The sequence below is a fragment of the Limulus polyphemus genome, unplaced genomic scaffold (assembly GCF_000517525.1).
Source record: "Limulus polyphemus unplaced genomic scaffold, Limulus_polyphemus-2.1.2 Scaffold80, whole genome shotgun sequence".
Taxonomy (NCBI): domain Eukaryota; kingdom Metazoa; phylum Arthropoda; class Merostomata; order Xiphosura; family Limulidae; genus Limulus; species Limulus polyphemus.
In genome coordinates this window covers 1,009,612-1,026,957 of record NW_013665690.1, presented here as the reverse complement: position 1 = coordinate 1,026,957, position 17,346 = coordinate 1,009,612, and the positions used below count along the sequence as shown (strand labels likewise).

Sequence of the window (17,346 nt, the reverse complement as noted above, 5' to 3'; positions counted from 1 at the left end):
TGATGACTTGCTGCTTTCCTTCTAGTCTTACACTGCTAAATTAGGGACAGCTAGCGCAGATAGCTCTCGTGTAGCTTTGCGCGAAATTCAAAAACAACCAAACAATCATCAAGAAACACCACAAAATAACTTGAAAAACAAGAATTCTTACTTCCTTTCAGTTATTGATTTATCAACCAAATGATTATCCATAATGTTGGTAACTGATTTATAATGTTGACATTTTAGTCATAAAGAAACTCTACCAAAAGCTGAAATTATCTGTCTTAGCTGCTGGGAACTGAGTGATAATCTCGAAACGAAGTTAATATATGTCGTAGGAAAACACTACGTTATGGCCTAGAAAGCAAGGGTTGCAAGGCCATTTCAGCCATTGATTTCTAAAGATAATTATCATTCTAGCTCCTTGTAATAGGCTCGTACTCACAAAAATATTATATATTCATTATTTTTTCTAAAACACCACGAAATATCTCAAAATTCAAGAGTGACAAAGCTTTTTACCCTTGTTGGTTTATCAACCTAATGACCTAGCAGTCAAAAAATATATTCCAAACATTTTATTAGGAAACACTACACTATAGGTTGGACAGCAAGAGCACAAATGTCTTTCAATCATCGATTTAATAATAACCATCTTTGCTGCTGATCTGGCAGTTAATCCCAGGCATAGCCATGAGGATTTTGTCACAAAATCTCGGTTGACCACTAGAGCTGTCTGTTACATCTTCACAGTGTACAGCCAATAAGTACCATTAGCACCCTTTTCTTCATCAGTTGAGCTGAGATGATAAAACACACTATTATAATCATTGTTGACTCATTAATCCAAACTCTGGTTTTAAGTCAAGCTATTGCAAGAGGTTCATCCATAACATACAGTTTCAGCTTGTCAATGTACTTATTTACTTACTTACCAAACTGAAATCTTTAACATAGACGTTTAGTATAAATTCTCCATAAGACACAATGTAAGCAAATATTTAATATAAACAATTAATTGTTTAATTATATAGATTTGTTAACAATACTGATATAGGACATATGCTTTAAGTATAAAACTTTAATCTTTCAGTATTAAATTTAACTATATGTCATGTTGTCATACCAAAAGTCGTAGGAAGTTTGCTAAAGTCAGTATAAACAAAATGATAACTGATCAACTGTGTAGCTGAGCAATAACCATTATATTAGATATTTGAAGACTGATACCATTATATTTGATGGAAAACGTGAAAAACATATTTCTGTCCTTTATAAAACAAATAATGTCGTTTGGACTGTATGAAATTTGTGTTAAAACATAGTTTTGTACGTAGTAAAATGCAAAAACAAACTAAAAAATACATTTGATGCAGACTAATATAAAACTGAGTATACAGAATATGTATAGCAGAAAATATGTACTTTAAATATATCATACTTGGAGCAATCTTTTCACTCTTCTTATATTGATGAACTGGTGTTCCTGAACTTTAAACTATGAGTAATGTTAAGACCACACAACTGACCTTTAATATCATTACGTGTCGTGAATGAATTTGCTAGTGGTTATGTTTATAGGTAATTTTCAATCAGTTATATAATTTTATATTAACAAACTTCCACTGAAAAACAACAAAGATTTGTACATTTTAGCCCCCCAGTGGCACAGCGGACTTACAATGCTTGAAAACAGGTTTCGATACGTATGGTGGGCAGAGCACAGATAGCCCATTGTGTAGCTTTGTGCTTAATTACAAAGAAACACTGTAACGTTTTAAATGTATGGCATGAATTATTTACTTATTTACACACACAAAAAATTATATTAACTAGATTCTTCATCGACCTTTTAGAGGTCTGATGTTTTATACTTATAAATCAAAGACGATTGAAATGTTCTACAGAAAAACAAAATGTTTTGTAAACACACAGAAGCTGTGACATCTGAAAAGATGCTACCTTTTTGACAAAGCATAAAATAAAATGCTGCTATTTATTTTTGCTTAGATTGTACGTGAGAAAAATCTGCGCTTGAAAAGTTTACATATGTTATTAGATTTGTTCTATAGTTTTCTTATCTCACCTGATAACTTTCTAAGATTACCTAAATTGTGCATTTCGGAGCGAACAAATGTCATGCGATACAGAAAAATTAAGACCGAAAATTTATTTAAATATTTGCTTTTGAAATTTAGAAGTTAAAACTTATATAATTGTATAACTAGGTACTGATGCCAAGTCCATTTACATATATTGATAATAAAGTAGTTAACTGAATTTTGAATGCAACCCTGTAACGAAGGTCGTAACATACACACTTTGGCCTATTCGTATCGAGAAGATTAAAAGTATATTCTTTGTGTAAATTATGAAACATGAAAAAAAGCAGTATTGGCCTAAAGAGGTATCATTTGACTCTCATACATGCATTTCAGTGCATAATACTATTGATTTATACATAATTTTCTCTTTCCACTTTGGGTGATTTAATGTTAACATTAACGATTTATAATTCTGCAATTTTGGGTCTTATTGATCTTGTAATACTTGTTTGAAAATGACCCTGGAAGAAGCTAGAGGAGCAAATATAAAGCTACTGGCTGGAAAGACAACTTTAAACAATAAACAGGAATACGTGATATCCTGGGTTCTCTACTACAATGAAAGGATTAAAACAGATATAATGTGAATTGTAATAGCCTCTCTTTATAATCTCCTAGAGTAGTTTGTTGAGCCAACCCCTAAAAAAGACTGATGCATTAACACAAAACTTGGTAAAGCTTTGTGTTAAGTTATGATGTATCCATCAAGCATCATTCTCACAAAGAACATCATAATGAATGTCAAGCTGTTCACCAGTAAGGGTGAAATCTTAAACCAGAAAGTTTTTGAAGCTAGTTACAGTTTTTGCAGTGCCGATAATTCACCACACACATACATTCCACTCCGATGTCACAGATGTAAAGAAAAATATTTTCTGATGAATTTGGTTCTTGGATACATTAAAATTTCTTCGATGTAATATTTACGAAAATAATTAAACATTCTTCAACTTTTAAGATGGGTTCAGTATTATTAGTGGTATTTCCAATTATATTCGGGAAAATTATTAATTGCGTTGATAAATATTTTACGATGTTTTTCAATTAATTTGTAATTAAATGTTACACTTTGGTCAATGCACGTTGTTAGGAGGTGACATTATTTGCTTTCATTACTTCACACTGTTCAACTAATCTAAATGTATATATTATTAAGTAAAAGCACTTACGTTTTATTTTGTCTTTCAGTGACTTATTCTATGTAGACATAGATCCGTATATTTACATTTTATAATTGGCGTAGACTTAGCATTGTAACATACTGATTGCTTGTTGTTTTTACCTGAAGCAAGTAAGAGTTCGATAAAAAATTTTTTAATGAACTCCAGTTTATCCTGAAACCATACATAATAATGACAAATATGAGTGTATTAATGCTTTGTGGTACAGCTATTTGCTATATTTTGGGCAGCAACGTGCACATACATCGTTTAGACAACGCCAATAATCCTGGTTTCCAGAATCTGTGTTAGAAAGTCCAGGGAGGTGTGTTTATTGAGAAGCTTTAACAAGTATAAGTTTGTTTGTTTTTTGGATTTTGTGCAAAACTACACGAGGGATATCTGCCCTAGCCGTCCCTAATTTATCAGTGTAAGACTAAGGGGAAGGCAGCTAGTCATCACCACCCACCGCCAAATCTTGGGCTACTCTTTTACCAACGAATAGTAGGATTAACTGTCACATTATAACGCCCCTACGGCATAAAGGGCGAGCATGTTTGGTGTGACGGGGATTCGAACCCACAAATTGCGAGTCGAACGCTCTAACCACCTGACCATGCCGGGCACTAGGATAAGTAAAGGAGGATCTATATTGTGATTGACCAGGAAATGGTAGAGTTGTGATGCCCTGACTCTATTTACATATGCTAAGCTTCTGTATCCAACTTTACCAAATACACGAGTGGCTCAGCTATAGGTCTAATGGCTTATAACGCTAACATACCTGTTATACCAGTAATATGCACAATACAGATAGCCCACTGTCCAGCTTTGTGATCAACTGCAAACAAATCTAATTGACTAATTTTTATTCTTCAGATAAATAACATTTTTATTTTACTATTTATGTGAATCAGTAATACCTTATCTTAAATCTTATCGCAAGTTTATTTTCTGAAAACATAGTGCCGAAATATAATTGTATAAAAAATGAATCGTTTTTCTCTATTCAATTATTGAAAAAAAAATGTTCATTTAGCCTATTAGCCATAGAAAATTATATTAAGAGTAAAAAACACAAAACCGATGTTTTTGTTAATTTAAAAGGTGAATAGAGGTTGTGAAAGAAACAAGTTGAATTAAAATGTACAGATTGTATTTTCAAGCCTACAACTAGGAACTTTAAAGAAAGTACACGAATTTGTCTGAAAATAGTGTCTACATTATTTTGTCAAGCTACAAATCTCTATCTTGACTCCATGTCTACATTTTAGGTTACATTATTTTCTGAAGCTAATCCTTATTTTGACTCCATGTTTACAGTAGTTATCAATTTTAGTGGTGTCAAAATAGGGATTTGTAGCTTGAGAAAATAATGCTGATACAAAGAGCGCTGAAACCATAGATTTTCAATGAGAACCCATCAGCAATCCCACTGACATTTTGGACTTGCCTAATGAATTGTACCTTATTCTTGTTGTCTCACCTCTTGTTATTGTTGGATCAGTTAAATGGAATGTCCTCCAAATGTCTTGATGTTGGAGGACATTCCAATGGAAGAGAACACATTCAACATTCATTTAACATCATCCTCGAAAAAGTTCCCAGCTAAGATAATGAGAGCTGCAAAGACCATCTGTCATTCATGAGCAGGTCCTAAGAGCCAAATTCCACTATTAGTATCACTGTCAACGTAAAAGAATGAACTATATAATGGCGCAGGACAAATTAGTATCACATGAAAGATGTGTACAGTTACATGTAATCAAGCTATCATACATGTTATACAAAGAAAAAGTTTAAACTTGAGCCAAGTGGAGAAGTTAATAATTGACCCGTTGTCACTCATCTGTAACCCCGTGAAGTTTGGAAAGGAGCGACTGAAGGAACAACATTTTCTCTTGCCAAAATGGAACCCATAATTTCATGGAGCCACTCTTGCCAGATGTTGTCATCAACCACATTTAAGTTGCCAAAGAACTCTCCAAGGAAGTTTCCAACAAGACTTGATCTTAGTAAGATGGAGAAATATACACAACTACCAAGCCTGAACAGCCAACTGGAGTGAAGCCTGTTTTAGATATTTGCAGAATAAACGAGTAAGAGGTCAGGACAAGGGTAGTCAACGCAAATGTCTGTCAGTGTTCTAACTATACAGGAAGACATCAAAAAGGCCTGGCGGTATCTGCAGAGGTGAGTGAGGCTCATCTGTACCTCCCTGAAAAGGCATCAGTTGGCAATAGCACTGGATAACCTCATCTCATTAGGTGCAGAACTCTTGTTACAAAATATAAATATTGTGAACAGTGTATGCATTTCTTTGATTTTTGAAATATTTTTTTCCATAATCATTACGCTTGTTTATTTTTAATTTTTCGGAAGGCATTTTTAGGCACAAATATACCACAACTGTACTTATAGTGCTTGCTATATATATATATACTCGGTGTATCAATAACACATTGTAAGTTAGAAAACTGAATTCAGCTAGGGTTAAACACAAAATCGGGCTACAAATTAAAACGTTTATACAGAGATGTATATTGTGAGAAGTTTTAAAATAATTTTAAATTATCACGAACTAGCTAAGTTATCAAAGTCAAAAGGTGGAAGTGAAACGTTATAATCAGGATATTTAGGAAAATCAATAACCGAAGGGTACTGTTGTATAGTTTTGTAAGTGAGGAAGGCTGCAGAAAGTTTTGTTCTAGAATTAGTTCCGATAGAATAACCATCCCACGATCTTTTGTGAAGGGCTTCATCAAGAACATCATATGCATTCTTCTTGTAAATCGTATCTCCAGCTTCAAGAGCCATTTCTTTTTTAGAATGTGCGACGTGCTTGTAGACTGCTACACGAGCTGGGGGTAAAACCCAAGCATAGTGGTGGTCCACGTCCAGTGACCGGATCATGGCTGAGGCGTCTGGGTGAAGTGTCTGCATCAGTTCGTATGCCACTCGACAGAGCTGTAAGGAGTGGAAAAAATAATAAATTTCCAGTTCTAATTTAAAGGAAAAATCAGCCTGTCTTCTGGAAGTGTCTTGAAATATTCAGGCCTCCCAGTAAAACTATTAAAACCGACATTTTAAAGTTAGTTTTGTTATTTTAATAACTTAAAGAAACTACATTTTTCACTTTACTTCATCCACACGTGTATGTATTTTTCTATTACATCCTTTTTATTTTAACAAGAATTTTGTTAAAAATTAAACTGCAGGACCTACAACGTTTAATTGATTGGAAAATATATATCAAGAAATTTTCAAAGATCCTTCCAGACATTCCTTTAGAGCTGTAGAATGAAAAACAAATCAACTAATTTTTATGATTCCCTAAAATATTAACTCCTATATGGCAATCACTGTAAAGAAATAACATTAACCGAAATCAAAAAGAAAATACTAAAGTATTTTTAATTATGCATTGCTACGTGTAACATCTTTGAGTGTCATACAAAACGAACATTATTTTTATAACGTGATTCTTGTAACGGCACAGGGGTATGTTTGCAGACTTACAACGCTAGAAACCGTGTTTTGATACCCATGGTGGGCAGAGCACAGATAGTCCGTTATGTAGCTTTGTATTTTTTGCCGTGGGCATAAGAAACGTTAGAAAAACTTTTGGTATATATATATATATATAGATATATCACGATTTAAATTAGTTGATATTTGTGTGGGGAGAGGACAAAGTGAATTACAGATGAGAAAAGAAGGGTAGACCTAAGTTTCAGGGTATTGCTATAGAGAACAAGATTTGGATTTATAAAACATCACATCTAAATATATTATCTAGTTTAGATTTTTATGAAAATATGGCTTGTCTAGAATTGTTAAAAATGATATTGAGAAGTTTAAAGTTAAATACTCGTGAAGCATTCAAATACACTAAACCTAAAACAAGTAACAACATCATGCATTTAGTAATATTGTTTTCAAGTTATTGTTAGATACACACACACACACACACACATAAAAAAAACACTGGAATATCAGATTTTCTTTTTTATTATTAATTTCTATTACCGGTTTCGTAACTTCAAAGGTCATTCTTCAAGAAATAGTTTTACTTGGAAACTGTAACAAAAACATACAAATACTGCTTTTCAACTAAACATAAATAATCTAAATTAAAAACGTATACTTTCCAAATGTACAAGCATATAACACAGTACGTGTATAAATTAAGTACATTACAAATGTTCAAAAATAAATAGAATTAGTCAATATACTTTTCATTTTAAATTATAACCTTATTATATTTTTTCTTATTATTATCATAGAAATGAAATTTACACTATAATTTCATACCTTTACTTATTTTTCTGTAAGTAATATTTACTGTTTTCACGGTTTTACAATTCTACTGTATTTACACAACCAATTACTTCTGCCCTCTTACTACTATCTATTTGAAGTGGCGCCAAAAATTGATAAAACATTTATGTTTTATGTCACATTCCCCAAAACGGAAAACATAAAAATATATTTGTTTTAGAATTTCAAATTTTCTTAAGATACATTCAATAAAACGTTTACTGGCATTTAATTGACTGTTTTCGGTACATCTGACGTGGAATTTATGTAAATTTATTCATAATCTTAAATTATTTGTTTCACCAATGTGTAATTCACCGTAATTTACACATTTTAAAATATATATATTACGTTCTTAGAATTGCAATTAAATAAATTGTTAATACAAAACAACATTTATTTGTTGTTATTCTTTATTGTTTTGGTAGGTTTCATACAACCTAAATTACATAAAAAACAGTTTTTCTGTCACAACTGAAGATACCTTTTTTCAGAAAAATCTCTTCTTTTAGGTTTATTCCATAATCTATACAAATGTTTAGGTTACCTTGACTACATCATTCAGTTTTTTATTATACTATTTGTTTATGAACAAATAAAATATCAATATGTATATTTGGACAATGCGTCACAACAAAAGGTATAACATTATCTTTAGGTTTACTAATCTCTTTGTTTAAATGTTCTTTATCAAAAAAATTATTTTTAGCAATTTCAAAACCTATTAATATAACTTTCTTCGGGTAGTGAGACTGAACTAAAATTTGTTTAATTCCTCTAATCTATTACCTCTCGTTTCTTCATTGGAAACCGAATGATATAACCTACTTGCAAGATTTGTAGGAGCATTTATTTCTATATGTTTAGGATGATTACTAAAAAATCTACATACTGATGAGAATTTGTGGGTTTATAAAAAAATATTAGTTATAATTTCCTTTCCTCCTGAAACACGTGCCAACATATCTAAAAATTACAACCCTTTCTTATTATATATTTGGAAGGTAAACTTAATTTCAACAAATTTATTAATATTTTGAGTATATTTCCATATTACAAAACAACTATCTAAATATATTACCTGAGCTACAATATTATCTTTAAAATAATTAGGTAGTATATTAAATAATTAGCATAAGTTGGAGCGACTTTTGTGCCCATTGCTGTACCTGATATTTGGTGAAAGATTTGCTCCTCATAAGAAAAAAAACACTTTTTAAAACTATATCTAAACCTTTTAAGATAAACCTTTATTAAATCTGCGATGACTTAATTCTTTGTATTTATCTAGAAAACTTCTCGACAGCTTTAAGTCCATAATCATATTCAACACTTGGATACAGATCTCCCACGTCTAAAGAAACATAACTCTGATTTTCTTCTAATTTTCTTGGCAATTTTTCAACAAATTCAAAATCATCTCTAATAAGACTAGAAGTATGAGAGAAAACAGGTTTTAACATTGAGTCTAAAAGGTCACTTAAATGTTCAGTATTTTTTTTTATTTCCTCCCACAATTGGTATAACTGGAATATTAGGTGATTTCCCCATATCAATGTATTCAATTTTTGTTTCGAACAATAATTCATTAATTTCTTTTGAATTGCGAATTTTAGAAATTACATAAAAATACCCAATTTCTGAATTACTTAAAATAAAATCAGTTGCAAGATATATGTATTTATATTTATATTATTAATGTTTAGTTGAAAAGCGGTATTTATATGTTTTTTTGTTCAAGATTCTCAGAAAGACGATATTCTGAAGAGTGACCTTTGAAGTCATGAACCCGGTAGAAGAAATTATTAAAGAAAAGTCTGATAGTGGAGTGTTTTCATATTCGTATAAACAGGTGAATCTTACTGATGTTTTGGTTTGATATATATATGATATAAATAGATAGATAGATAAATAATATTAGTTTCATAAACTGTGTATATTTTAACGAAAAGAAAATACTAATGACAGATGCGCAGTAATTTTCAATTCAATTTCTAATTTCTCTTTGATTTTTTTTGCCCCCCCAGTGGAACAGCTGTATGTCTGCGGACTTACAACGCTAGGATCCGGGTTTCGATACCCGTGGTGGGCAGAGCATAGATAGCCCATTGTGTAGCTTTGTGCTTAATTAGAAACAAACAGACTCTTTGAATTTTCACGTTTAAATAAGTTAGGCTGCAAAAAATCTTTTAAGCGAGCTTTTTTTGCACTTCCGAAAAACAAGTTTAAACGAAGAAAGAGATTTTCAGAAAGATCTGCTAATCAAGCGCCATAAAAGTCTGTCTAGAATGTATTGAAATGTTTATGAATAGAATGCGTTCCAACACATGTGATAATATCCCATATCACAATTTCGTATCTATGGTAATAAGTCATTTATGTTTAGTTTTTCGTTATACACGTTACTTTAAACAACATATTACAAGTTAATTTCAAATTACCAGTAACGTCTGCATATATTTACCACTGACCAACAAGGAACAGATCAATCTATAATAACTAATATGCTTCTGGTAAAAAAGGAGTAGAGAAACTGAAATGTGAATAATCTGGAGGGAAATATGAGTCATTATACACTACATATACGTACCCCTGAGGAGAGAGTACAGACAAGGAAGTCCGAATGAGCCAGAAGAAACACATCCGTTACTACTCCTACTAGAGAAGAATTACTATATCGAGTTTTTTCGTTATTAGCGGTGGCCGTAGCTTCTGAGTTGAACACGAATACGTAATTGGGATATCTAAATGAAATCAACACGGACGCATCGAATTAGTAAACTGACTAAAATAAATCAAAAGGATAAAAACCTTAATATTAAAAGACTATGCAAACAATGTTAAATTAGGTTTGTGAGATTCTTTCATGTTGTGTTGTAAATTTGAAGAAATTATACATTAATTTGCTTATATTTTATAATATTCTAAATTTAAACAAGATGATAAACAATCAGTTCAATAGTTAAACATATTTGTAAAAGAGAATAATGATCAGTAATTATTAACTACAAAATGTCTTCAAAACATTGAAATACATCTGTACTATAACATGAGACTATGTTCTAAAATACATCATCAACGTTCTATTAAATCATCCAGACCAAGAAACCGAAACCTGCTCTTGTTGAAAATTGTACAGAATACGGTGTTTTACTTCTGGACTAAAGAGATAGAGGGATCTTCGTAATTTGTCCCTTTTTGTAGAACTCCTGATATAATTATTGTTTTTATTAATAACATTAACTGACAGTATAAGTTTTTTTTTCTTACTTCTTTTTGCACTCGATCAGTACTTTAGGATCATCCGTTGCAACAAACACTCGACGAACGTTCACGTTTTTCACAAGCGCCAAACGTCTATAAAAGTCATCAACATGCAACATGTACTCCTCTATTGGGTGAAAACTTGCCTCATTTCCTATCTTATCCGTGCGTCGCACGTGAATCCTGTGTACAGCAATTTTATAACAATATGATAATTAATTCATACAATTAAATATTGAACATTTCCTACTGATACACAAGTTGTTTTCTTGAAATTAATAGATCTATTTATCGATTTTAAATTATCGTTCCCAAAAAGTATTTTAGTCGAACTTTAGGGTCAATAAGCGAAGAAAACGTATTAAAAATTTAGGCTACTAAAATTCTAATTACTTTTTGAAATGATCTGGAATGCAAGGTTAGGCTTCAAATGATTAACTAACTGCCAATTATTGTGTATAAACAGATACAGATCACATATATTAAATAGTATTGGTTCTGATATATTTAACCTCACAATCATCTTATTAGACACATGGTTATCTGGCTAGGTCAGAGGCCATTAATATCCAGGAATGATCATCCGAAATTTAAAATTGCTGACCGGAGGGAGGACAACCACTCAGTTAACTGACCGTGGGATTGACTGTCATTTTTATAATTACGCTCTACAGCTAAAGCATGGAGCGTGTTTAGGAGCATGTCGCGAGCTCACATTTTTCACGTGAAATCCGCAGCCCGGCACGCTAACCACTGGATCATATTTAGACATTATTAACAGGAGATAAGTTATTTCAATTAGTCGATAAGCAACTGTTATTGGAGATGTGTATTTCAGGTAGTTACGTTTTGTTGAAAATTCAATATTTGCCCAGGAAATAATCAAGTTATTTCAAATACTATGATTTTCTGTTACAAAGTGAGCATTACATGTATGATCCTCAACAAGTTCTGTTCTTAAAATATCACGTACAAACAAAGTTGTTTAACAAAATTAACCTTATAAGTTAGACTATTCCATAAATTTGTGTTACGCAAAAATAATTACACAGTTTGAGAGCAAATTATATAATAACTATAATAAGTATTTTTATATGTTTCCATAAAGCAATACAGATCACGAATGCAGTAATAAGAAATCGTAAACTCGTTGTAAGTTTCATATTTATATCAAATAATATATAAATGACGTTCTGGGTTTACGTTTCTGTTCCAATTCTTTATAAATTGAAAATATTAGTGTAGCGTGTAGATATTACATAAAAACACATGATTATTTTAAAACTTTATTTTCTTTCCACCAAAAGTGAAATTGAAGATATAACCTCTGACGTACAGACCTAATGTATTCATTGATTTGCTGAACCATTTACTGTTGACTACAGTTTCTCCTATTCAAGGTTCATCAGCATAGCTTGAGTCAGCAAACCAAATATAGTTAAGCCTTTTGTAATGAAGAAAATGAAATAAATCTGTAACATAATCATTAAATCCTGGTTCCGCTATTCAATATCGAATAATAAATTAGGTGCAATACCACAATATTATTCACACACCTATATTAACTTAGGTTACTATACGGTGAGTTAGAAAGGACTCAAAAACTCCATAAATAGAAAACAAACACATAATTATTCAGATTTGTGCAGGTAATAGTTTTAACTTTCATACGGGTCTTGACTAAACATTTTATGAGAATAGCATATAACTAGCTGTAAACAGTGATAATCTGATAAAGAGGTGCAGGTGTGTTAAGTTCTGACGTGACCAGAACCCTAGATAAGTCGTTAAACCTTTGTCACAACATCTGGCGAGCTAGACATATACGAAACTTAAAACAAGGAAAAACTTATATTACCCTTCTCTGACAACGAGTCTAGTTTCGTCACGTTAGTGCCATGATCTTCTAGCAAGTACTGATAGGGTTACAATGCTAGAAACCGGGTTTCGATACCCGTGGTGGGCAGAGCACAGATAGCCCTTTGTGTAACTTTGTGCTTAACTACAAACAAACATTTCCCTCCAATCACCAATCAAGTTTTTCGGCTCGGCATGGCCAGGTGGTTAGGGTGCTTGACTCGCAATCTGAGGGTCGAGGGTTCGAATCTCCATCCCACCAAACATGCTCGCGTTTTCAGCCATGGGGACTGTCAATCCCACTATTCGTTGGTAAACTAGCTGTCTTCCTTCTAGTCTTTCATTCCTAATTTAGGAACGGTTAGCGCAGATAACCTTCATGTAGCATTGTGCGATATTCAAACCAAATCAAACTTGAATATAGGTTAAAGTAAAGCTATTACCTAGTTAAAATTCCCATTGTCTTCGTTTTTCTTTGACTAATCAAAACCACCTTTGTGGTAGACCAGCAAAATTGTTTAAAATTTTCAAATCTCCTGTTGCTTAGCATACAGAGAAACTTATCTGCCATCGTTTTATTTTCTTTGATAAAGTGTTTTTATTTTCTATCGAAGTGAAACAACTGTATCAGTTTCTTTGCTTTTGTTAGAGTTGTATTTAAGCAAACACCACATTCATTCTCTTTGAACCTACTGTTATTATAATACCTAACTTATTTACCAGTTGAGAAAGTGCACCTTAAAATACCAGAATAGCATAAATTATTTCTCATACAGAAAACAAGTCAGCGATTTTTGTATAAGTTATGGTTAAAGATACTTGGGAGAGGTTATTTCAGGTACGTATTATTCAAAATCGTTTCTTTTCTTAAATATTATGTTTTACTCTGAAACGAGTGAAATCGATAACCTATTGTACTAACCCAACAATCGGGTGTTCATAACTTGACATTCTGACCGTCTGTACATTTTTCAAAAGTCCCTCTTGCGGTCGAAGAATGTACTTTAGAAACTGGCCATACCACCAAGCTAGTGGTTTGCCGTGTGCTAGCATTAAACGAAAAGCAATATCAGTTGGTAGAGCTCCCATCAGACTTCTAAAGTTGGAATCTGGAAATAACAGAATATAATAAAATATTGTTCGTTTGTTTTATTTTTTGAGAGCAGAGTAAATCATTAGGAATGAATGTTTTAATATGGTAAAGTTAAATCTAAATGGATATAGACTCATTACTATGTATTAAAAAGTTGTATAACGTTTTATAGTGCACGAAATTAGGAGAAGTTAATATCCCTATAATAAAAACCCTGCTCCGTTTGTTATTATCATATTTCATTTTGTATTAAATCTCGAAGTAAAGAGATTGGGCAAAACACAGATAGCCCTTTGTGTGGCTTTGGGCTTAATTACAAGCAAACAAACTAGGAATCCTTTTCCAAACAATACGCCCCCCCCCAGTGGCACAGCGGTATGTGTGCGGACTTACAACGCTAGAATTCGGGTTTCGATACCCGTGGTGGGCAGAGTACATATAACCCAATGTGTAGCTTTGTGCTTAATTACAAACAAACAAACAATACGGATTGTACATTCCTTTCTTATAATTAATACTTATCCCATTCTGGGATATGGTACAACTGTAATAATAATGAACCAGTTTAATGTTGCTGGTTTAAGACTAGATTTTTGGTGAGCTTTTAGCATATTTCTATATTCTGAGTTGTTTCATTTCATCTGCATTGATAATCATAAAATGACTAAGAGTTAAAATCAATGTTTTAGATTATTGTAACATGATCTCAAATGTAATTTCAAATTTGTTTTTATTTTCATTTATTTACAACTATTTGAATCATACACAACACGAACGGCAGTTGAAATACTTGTTAAAGAAAATCTAGCGGTGAAGTAGCATGCAAAAATTTGAAGATAGCTAATAACATATGAGTTCAAAAGAGACTTAGTCATGCCAGTTTTTGGACATAAAAATATTTTTCAAATTGAAACTTTTATATTAATTGGTAAATGCCAGAGTCTAACTCAAAGGAAAAAAATATAAGAGGCATTCCAAAAGGACATGGCTAATTGTTTCGAAATTTGTAGTTTTTATACCATATTAAATGTAATTATATTTTGTTGTCCTTCAAAATTTGTAGTGCACACTGAAGGGATTTACACATTTTGATTAAAAGATTAGAGAATAACGACCTTTAACCTCCACATAATTATAAAATAACTTTTTATTTGAACCAACGTTTCGCGTTTGCGGATTCAAACAGCCCTGATGAAGCCGCAAAGGGGAAACGTTGGTTGAACTAAAAAGTTCTTCTATAATTATCTGGATTTTTCGAAACAATTAAAGTGGAATTTAGTGCACAAGTACCAAGATAGAGGCACGTGTAAGTAATATCTAGTCATCTATAATGGACAATAGGATGTTTATAGAATAACAAATGTGATATTCCTAGTATGAAAAGAGATCCATTGTAGCTTCCAGGAACAAATCGAGTGTGAAAACTGGGAAAAGGTGAAAGTTGCGCAAGCTAAGAAGACATATTTTATGTGAAAATTTGTTCTAAACCTTCTTGTCAAGAGAGTCAATACATTCATTTCCTGAAAATGTAAAAGTGTTTACAAAAGCTAATATGTAAGCACGTCCATGATTACTCCCAAGTGCTGGTACTGAAAGTAACTTTAATATAAAAAACAAACAGTAGTTCTGATAGCTTGCTCGCTTGTGACAAGAAAAACGATGAACATGTAAATTAACCTGATTGAAGTGTTGCAAGAGGCAATGGTATGTACTATAGTGACAAAGTGCAATGAATTTGCTGCAGTGAGTATTTCACCAAGAGACTCTCCAGTAAAGTTCATTTATGGAGCCAAGTGCAAAGGAAAGCAGTTATATAGCCTTTATCAAGATCGCCACAAACATATAGAGAAATCTATCTCAAAAACTTAATTGTTTAGAAAAGTATCCACAGTAGAAAAATATTCAATTCTATCTATACCATTATAATGCCAAACAGAGGAAACGACTTCACAATAAAGAAGAATTTGTATTCATAAAGTATGGAAAGGGACCACTTCAAAATATGTCTAGGTGGACAAGTCCACATTCAGTTGTCAGTGATGTAGTTAGAGATGATGATGGCATGTAGTGTTGACAATTTGATATGAGTAGGAGTTCCGGTTTTAAAGCAGAACAAGTTTCTTCTCACTAAGAAATCTTTCCAAGAATAATAGGTTAGAATCAACATTTTATGATTCTTAAAACAGATGATGGGCAGTGAATTCACTACAGATCAGAATTTCGGAATCAATAACAGAGATATGTGAAATGAGGTTTAAACAAGTGACATCCAAACAAGGGTTATGAACATCGAGAACAGGTAAAGTAGTGAAACCCCAGAAAGCAGAAATTCTCGTGACTTCCATTGGAAACATTCGTTAAGTAAAAGAAAAGAAAAACATCTAGTCAGACAATCCGATGTAGTCCTCCATATTCTGGTCACAATCTGTCTGCTCATACACAGTGTATCCAGAAAATATGTTGAAAATAGGAGGGGAGAGCGAGAGCCAATATCAAAAAATGCAAATTATATAATGAGGGATTTTTTTTAACTTTTAATAATTTTGAGCCATGGCACGAAGGCTCTAAACGTCTCGTAGCAAAATTATAAAGTACAGACGCATTTCGAAACTAAAGATGAGTTTACCTTTCTTCGGGAGCAAGTCCATGAAATGAAGATGTTTATGGAATATTTGTGGCACGTTCTACGTGTTTACAGCCATAGGCAAATCCACTGATTACTTAATCAATAAAATGGTAATTTCCAGAAGAAGAAAGTGATTATGTCTGAGTGTAGTGGTTGATGGTAATACAAACTACACCTGTAGGTTCTGACTCTGATGAATTGAAACGAGTAGGATCTATAGTAAAAGATTAAAATTTGAGTAAAACTATTTGACCAGCAAAACAAGTAGTTTCCAACTTAAGTGCCTAGAATCATAAGTTATTTGGTTATTTAGCACAGCTTCGTGAGTTATTAAATAAAAGAGAATACACAGTGAAATATATTAGGAACACGTTTTGGAACACTTTCATTAACCACCCCCAAAAAACGTGCATCACGTATTATAAATAGTTAAACGAAACGCCTAGACGTCACGTTAGTGTAGCCTGTATAATGTGTAAAGTTTAGTATACCCTAATCCCTTACAGTGATGGCACACGACGAAACGCACATTCGGCATGAAATGCTGTTTGAATACAAGAAGGGAAACAACATCTCTGTAGCCACAAATAATATAAAAGAAGTTTATGGAAATATTTGAACGTTTGTAAGTGTCAACAATGGTTCAGCAAATTTCGTTCAGGTGACTTTAGCCTTAAAAACTGCGATGGCAGGGGCTGACATGTTGGAATTGATATTGATGCTCTGAAGACGCTTGTTGAATCTAACCCAAGGCAACATACTCGTGAAATGGCCCTGGAATTGTATGTCACTCAAGAAACAATACGTAAACATCTAAGGAATATGGAAAAACTTCATAAAGCAGGTGTTTGGGTACCTCATGATCATCGTTTCCAACGTATGAACGTTCCTTCGTCTCTTCTGGGGCGTGAACCATTTTGGACAGAATTGTCGACGGTG

General features: G+C 32.5%; 1 protein-coding gene across 1 annotated transcript in view; it reads right to left on the bottom strand.

Moving 5' to 3' along the window:
* Positions 1-4,331: 4,331 nt before the first annotated feature.
* LOC106467444 (alpha-(1,6)-fucosyltransferase-like) overlaps positions 4,332-17,346 on the bottom strand; it is a 119,036-nt gene continuing 106,021 nt past the window's right edge. The window contains exons 6-9 of the mRNA XM_022396291.1: positions 13,611-13,797; positions 10,838-11,014; positions 10,158-10,311; positions 4,332-6,214 (exon numbers count right to left, since the gene is read on the bottom strand). Coding sequence (XP_022251999.1) covers positions 5,822-6,214; positions 10,158-10,311; positions 10,838-11,014; positions 13,611-13,797 — 911 coding nt within the window. The 3' untranslated portion in view covers positions 4,332-5,821. The remainder of the gene's footprint in view (positions 6,215-10,157; positions 10,312-10,837; positions 11,015-13,610; positions 13,798-17,346) is intronic.